Source organism: Coloeus monedula (genome assembly GCF_965178545.1).
Source record: "Coloeus monedula genome assembly, chromosome: 23".
NCBI classification, from domain to species: Eukaryota; Metazoa; Chordata; class Aves; order Passeriformes; family Corvidae; genus Coloeus; species Coloeus monedula.
Window position 1 is genome coordinate 3,270,716 of NC_138803.1, and position 7,311 is coordinate 3,278,026.

The 7,311-nt window shown below is 46.8% G+C and overlaps 1 protein-coding gene across 1 annotated transcript; it reads right to left on the bottom strand.

Moving 5' to 3' along the window:
- Window positions 1–744: 744 nt before the first annotated feature.
- Window positions 745–5,055, bottom strand: TSHB (thyroid stimulating hormone subunit beta; the record flags this gene model as incomplete). The annotated part of the gene is made up of 4 exons (XM_082296110.1): window positions 745–1,075; window positions 2,610–2,672; window positions 3,955–4,193; window positions 4,894–5,055. The coding sequence occupies 4 exons, from the start codon at window positions 5,053–5,055 to the stop codon at window positions 745–747; spliced, it is 795 nt and encodes a 264-aa protein (XP_082152236.1).
- Window positions 5,056–7,311: the final 2,256 nt, after the last annotated feature.

Below are 7,311 nucleotides of genomic sequence, written 5' to 3' on the forward strand. Positions count from 1 at the left end.
TGATTCCCTAGGATGTGTTACGAAGTGGCGTTTTGTGTCTTGAATTTGAAACAACTGCCTAATAAAAATAACCTGGAATAAACGACTCCCGGAGAGAGCTCGATGCGCGCGGCCAGAGCCCCCCCAGGCCCTGAGGGCACCCTGGGGCTGCCTCCGCCTCATCTGCTGCATCCAGGACACCGAGTAGGCTCCAGGTGACGGAGCAGCCCTCGGCCAGCGAGGCAGGCAGGGCCCCGGAATGGGGACCGGGACAGGATCGGGACCCGTCAGGATCCGAACCGGCACCGCCGGAATTCCCCTCAGGCACCCGCGTGCCCGGGATTGGCTGCTCGTGCTGCGGGTGGGGCGGTGCCACAATCCCAGAATGGTTTGGGCGGGAGGGGACTTTAAAGCTCATCCCGTTTCCCTCTGCCCTGGGCAGGGACACTTTCCAGTATCCCAGGCTGCTCCAAGCCCCGTCCAACCTGGCCTTGGACACTTCCAGGGATTCGGGAGCAGCTACAACTTCTCCGGGCACCCTGTGCCAGGGCCTCACCACCCTCACAGGGAGCAATTTCTTTCTAATATCTAATTTAAACGTACTGTCTGTGTGAAGCCATTCCCCCTTGTCCTGTCTTCCTTGTAGTCTCCCTTCAGGCACTGGAAGGCCACAGTATCGTCACTCCGAAGTTCCTCTTCTCCAGGTCTGAAGGCAGCTCTGCAGGTGGGGTCTCACCTGAGCAGGGCACACGGGCAGAATCCCCCTCACAAATGCTGCCCACGCCGCTTTAGGCGCGGCGCTTTTCCGCGGGGAGGCGGCGCCGGCCCGGCGGGCGCGGGGCGGAGCGCGGGGCCGGTAATGGCGGAGCCGTGCCCGGGGATGCCCCTCAGAGCCCTCGCCACAGCGCCCCCTGTGGGCCGGGCCGGGCCGCCGCAGCCCCGCGCGGGTGCGGAGCCCGCGGGCTCCTTCTGTCTCCGTCTCTCTCGTTCTCTCTCGTTCTCTCTCTCGTTCTTTCTCCGTCTCTCTCCGTCTCTCTCCTTCTCCTTCCCCGGGCTCCGTATGTTAATGCGTTCGGGTTTGCGCTTCTCTGAGCATCTGCCGCGGGCGCGGAGAGCCGGGAGCAGCCGGGGCTCCAGCCCCGTGGCGCCCCAGCCCGTTCTGTGATCTCCCCACCGGGACTGAGATGTGGACAAAAGGTGTTTGGATTGCCTGCAAATCCATCCCTCGGTTCTGTGAAAAGAATCTTAGGATAAATGGAAGGTAACAAACTCTTGTCTGTAAGGAATCATCACCTTAACAGGGATTTACCACTGAACATGGGGGTCTTAAAGTTGAACATGAAATCTGCTTAAAGGTCAGAGGGACACAGTCCTCCAAGTGCATGGAAATGGATAGTTAAGTAGATATGTTAGCCCAATGCAAACGTCCCAATTTGGGTTTTTCTGAAGTGCAAAAGAGGACACATTAGTTATTTTTCTCTCAATGATTTTGCATAGGCATTAGCCATAAAAGTAGACTTGGTTTTTGTTTGTAGTGAAGAGAAATCTGTCAGGCCATAAAGAACATTACAATAACTTTGCAGTGCTGCTGATACTGAAGTAGGCCAAGTACCTTTTTTATGTTTTGCTCAGTACAAGTGCTGCTTAACATTAAACAGAATTATATTTTCCTGGGCTAAATAACATTTTTAACAGTCCAGACACCTTGCGAAAGCTCTGGCTGATCTTAAAGCTGAACACTTTGTTTCTTTGGCATTTACCAGATACTGTAAGGGCTGCTTTGTTCAATAAATAACTTTTTCCCAATTTTTTTCTACAATTCCTGTGCTCCTCACCAACTAGAGAGCAGCAGTTCACGTTGCAGCTCTTTCTTTGAGAGCTTGGGAGACCACAGCTCTCCTCTGTGTCATACACAGAAGGGGCTGGGCATACCAGACTTCTCACCACCAGAAAACATTTGTAACTTACTTGTAACTCACCTTTCCTGCTCCAAACAGTTTTAGAAATAGTCTTGTACAAAATTAGCCGTAACTGGATCGTCTACACCATAAGTGTAAGGGATCAGTTTTACAGAAGTAGGGCTCCCACTGCTCCTGCAGATGCTCTGGGCTTTCTGTAAATTTCAAATGTATTTTTGGAGAATAAAAATTTTCAAACCTTGCCTGTGAAGGCATTTCTTTATCACCAAATTATGCACATGATAATTTCAGCTCATACCTTGTGTAGAATCCATGACACATATTCAAATTACCATGGATTGGTTGAGATTGGAAGGGACCTCTGGAGCTCATCTGGTCCAAACCCCTACTCCAGGGGGGCATCAGCAGGTTCCCTTGGTCTTTCTCACAGGTTTTGCTGCAGATGAAATAAAATGAAGGTGTTCGGAATAGAGAAGCAGATTCCAGGAACATTTGTTGAAAACTGCAATCCTGAAAGCCAGACTTTTCTAAGAATGTTAAATTTCATATTTGTATCCTGTGAATTCTGGTTCCTTTATTTACTATTTCAAGCAAAATGTGAATGGAATATCTAATTTCTTGGGAGCTACAATCTCAGTGGAAAGGAAGCAGTTGTTAGTTGACTTAATTACATGCATTACTTTCCTTTATTCCTGGCTCTGCACCTCTCACCTGTGCATGTTCAGCACACAGGGTGGGCTCAGCTCTCCTTCCACTCCCAGGGGACCTGTTGACCTGTGAGGAAAAAGGGGATTTTTTGAGTTTTGTTTTCAGTTTGATGGCACCACACTCCCCTTGTGGAGAACAGTGCAAAAAGTTTTGAAGCTTCAGTGATTCCTCAGTGCTCACAGAGATAAGTGTATTTCAAACTGTATTTCAGCAGGAAAGGGGGAGGTTATGCCATTCGTGTAGAGCCATGGAGAAGCATTCCCAATAAACACAGGTCTGGACTGTAGGGTGTGCCCAGCCACTGCCCTGGAGGGACGTCTGCTGAGATAAGGAGATTGAGCAATAGCCCAGCAGGAACTCTCCTGGAAAGGCAACCACTTTTGCACTTAGGGCAAGAAGAAGACAAACCCAGAATCCTCTGGGAGACCCAATGCAGATCTTTTGTAACCCATTGGCCTTTACCCTCTGACACCCGCCCCCTGTATCCCTGTAAAGCTAATCCCCTGTGCCTGCGAGGGCAGAGGGAGCCCGTCCCTGGCCTCCGCTGGAGTACGGACCAATAAAGCTACCTTGGTGCAGAACAGCTACACGGGCCTCTGGTCTCTCTCTCCCTGGTCTGGCCTGGAGGCTGCCCTGCAGAGCTGAGCTGGAATCACGAGCTGACAATCACTAAAGAGCTGACAGCTTCTGCATGGGCCCTCCTGGCCAGCAGCTGAGGGAAGACACCGGGCCTCGGGAAGGAGATTCTTTTTGGGACCATCTCTCTGGACCGGTCACAGCTTCCTTGGTCAGAGCTACTGACCCCACACCAGCTGTCATACTGGACAATAGCAGGGAGGACTCAGATCTACAGTGTCTAAACTAACATTACATAGATGGAAAAATACTGTTGCTAATTTGAAGGCTGTAAGTATGTGTCAAAATCTATTTAAAATTTCAATACCAAGAATGTATGTGGCCTCTTTTTTAACTCCAAAATCTATCAAGTGAAATATGTGAACTCTGAAATCAATCAATATCAAATTCTGAAATATGTCAATATATTGAATCTTTGAGCATCTGTTTACAAAATATTTGGGATTTATAGGCAAAGGCTGATAAATCCACACAGTCATGTCTCCTTCTTCCCCAAAGTAAACTCATGTGGGTTCTAAATGCAAACATGCAGCCTTTATGGTTCTTTTCTGCCTGTCTCAGAACACCCAATTAATTGAAGCAACTAATGATACACCTTCAGAATAAATCTTTGTGCACACCAGTTTGCAAACCAAATACGGAGTACTCTTTTTATTTCTGTTCAGGTGTGAGCAGAGCAGTACATTTCACCCACATCCCACGAAAGCTTTACTCGTTACAGAGCTTCTGTGGCTTAGTGCAATAGTTTGTCCTGACCCTCTCACGGACACAGTCACTGTAGTCAGTGTTGCACTTGCCACACTTGCAGCTCACAGCCACGGGGTAGGAGTAGTAGGGGATGGTGTGGTGAGGGCAGCCCGGGATCAGTGCTGTCTGGTACAGCATCTCTTTGTATGTGCACACGTTCTGGGACAGAGCACTCTTGAGGAGCAGCTTCTTGCCATTGCTGTCCTACAAAGGGAAGAGAAATGTATTGTTTCACAGAAGCACTCGTGTGTCAGAATGCCCTGTGAAGTGCAGAGACCAAAACTCATACACTGAGCCTGGCTCTGGCACTACTCAGTTCAGAGCTCTGATTGTGACCGGGGCTCCCTCTCCACACAGATACATTCACCTTGTTTTTATGGTTTAACTAATCCACTTGGCTCAGAGTGTTCCCTGTGCTTTGTGATCTCTTTTGGCTTCCTGCTGTCCAAGCTGGAACTCAAAATGCTGTGTTGAACAGTGAAGTTGTGTGCAGTGGTGTGGCTGCAGCAGAGTTGTCCCCACAGCCAGCTGAGATAGCAGCAGTGGGAACAGAAGTTACCTAAGTTATTTACATTAATTAAGAGTGACCCAATATAATCTGCCCCTCACCTGTTCCATCCTACCCTCAAAAACTGCCCACAGAGGCTCTGCAGTGGCAGCAGCAGTCAGGTCTCTGCTGTGCCACTGGTGTTGTCAACTCCATAGTTTCAGAGGCTTGGCATTTTTCATCCATACCTTTGCAAAAAACTAACTTGAAAACATGGTGACAGTGCAGTTTTTCTGCCTGTGATGAACTCTATTAGAATGAAATCATTTATACACTATTTTCTGGCAGAACAGACCCTTGGTTTGCAGTGGTGGCTGTTACAGAAACATCTGCCTAGAGCAGAGCAGTGCTTCGTACCCGAGTCATGCAGAATCCAGCACAGATGGTGGTGTTGATGGCCAGGCAATAGGCACATTCCCGTTTCTCCACATGGATTGTGTACTCAGAAGGAGCACAAAGTGATGCTGTTTGTCCGAAAGTCAGGCCAAAGAGGAGAGACATTACAAAGAAGGGACTCATGCTGGATGGGGAAGAACAGAGCAAACCACAGGTAAAATGGGACAGGCCTTCCAGCCCTGTCCTCAGCATTCAACAGGAACAGCCAAGACAGTCACAGACTTGGAGTAATCTTAACATTTCTAGCTACAGCCTGACAATTTCTTTCCAATCTCAGACCTTACTGAAATAATATTGACCATTAAACAGAGAACATGGGCAAAGAGGCCATTAACAACATAGAATAAATTCACTTTCCCCCCACTAAAGCGTATTACATGGAACTTCTCACTAATGAGTGATAAAATCCTGACACAGAGCAAATAACAGGAGCTGAAAGATTTGAAAGTGTGACATGTAAGAGAACATGAGCTCTAGAATTAACCAGAGATATTAAAATAATCTCACTGTTTTAAAGTAATTTTCTAAAGAAAGCATCTTATAAAATGTTAAAGAGAGAAAAAGACAAGGCTGTGCATATCAGGCATAAAACTGGATTTTTCAATTTCCAGTGGCTTAGAGGCGTGATGAGATGGGAACACTGCCAAGAATTAAATAGTAGATTCAAGCAAATTACAATAAAGAATATCAGCAAAGAGTTCAACTCAATGAATCCTGCTTTATCTGTCTGTTGTGCTGACCTCATTTCTCAGACCTGCGGGGGGATCCCAAGAACAAAGCCTTAATTAGTTCCAAGACAATTTCAGGAATGACTCTAAAGCCTCTAAATGACAAACTTTAAATGACAGTATCTACCAACATCTGGACATCACCCTCTAGTCTCTTCTAGCTCCCAGTTTCCCATAGCAAAGCCATCCATTACACAGGCTGGTTTACCCTGTAGCTGCAACACCACCAGTCTGGAAAGACCAACCTCTTGTCAGCAGAATTCTTCCCTATTACAGGAACCTGATTCTGCCTTGAGCTGGGAGAGGCAGTGACCCAGCACAAGCTCTGTGTGTGCTTTATACTCTCCAGGCTAATTCCAGGCTGATCTTACTGTTTATATAATTGCATCTGAATTGCTGCTTTCTTATCACAAAGTCATCTATTGAAAATTCATACTGAACCACAAAGCAAATGTGATAGGAACAGACGTGTCCATAATATCCTAACCTGGAAACTGGAGCTGGAAATCTAATTATATTAAGAGTCATTCTCTCCTCAGGCTTTTAAACTAACCAGTGCTTTAAAAAAGCTGTTATTATTGATTAATTTATTCGCTCCATAGGAGAGCAAGACCACGGCAGGAAGGCTCTCATGGATACGGAGTTCTCCATGATCGCAGATGATGAGTTTTACACCTGTGTTTTGCTAAGGTTTAACGAGGTCTGGTTCACTCTGTTTGCTCCTTACCAGGCACACACAGCTGGGAGATGCTGGCAGAGGTTGCCCAGAGGAGCTGTGGCTGTCCCATCCCTGGAACTGTTCCAGGTTGGAGCAACATGGTCTAGTGGAAGGTGTCCCTGCTCCTGGCAGGGCGTGGGATGGAATGAGCTTTAAGGTCCCTTCCAACCCAAACCATTCTGGGATTCTCTAAATCTATACAGTGCCCATGAAGCAACAAATCTGAAATCAAACTCTGCAGCCTGCTCAGGTACAGCCTGACTTACCTGCTCAAGCAAAACACACTCAGAAATTGTCCCGCCTGGAACCTACTCAGCAAATATTGAAGTAATAAGCAATTCACTCAATACTAATTGATAGGGAAAAAACTTTTACAAAACTACTCTTCACAGCACAGCAAGAAGCAAAATATTGCATCAATACCAATGAAACAATGTCCTCAGATGGGGGAAAAACACTCACATTTAGGGGAGCAAGAGGGAGAACAGGTCAACAAGGCCACCATTCTCTGTCAGCCTTTCCCTGAGCTCCCTGCCTGCAGCTCTGGGAACAACACGTGCCCTTCCCGGTAATCACCTAACTCCCAACTTGATCTGATGGATGTCTTATGCAGGTCAACCACATTTCCTGATTTACATAGCCATAAGAAATATGGAAAACATGAGTTTGAGGTGGTAAATGTGGTCACTTTGAGCTGTTGGAGGAGTGATCCAGTCGGTCCCAGTTGGTGTTCAGCTAATTCCTGAATAATAGTGTCTCCTTTTCCTGTGGTTTTCACACACAGGTCTGTGTCCTGGGCTAATTTTTCAAGCATTTTTTGGATAATGTAATAGAGGTTTTGTTCTATTAAGACTAGCCAAATTCTTTCTGTTTTCATGGAATCTTTAATTCTGGGTTAATTTCTACCATATAATTTCTCAGGAATTAAATATG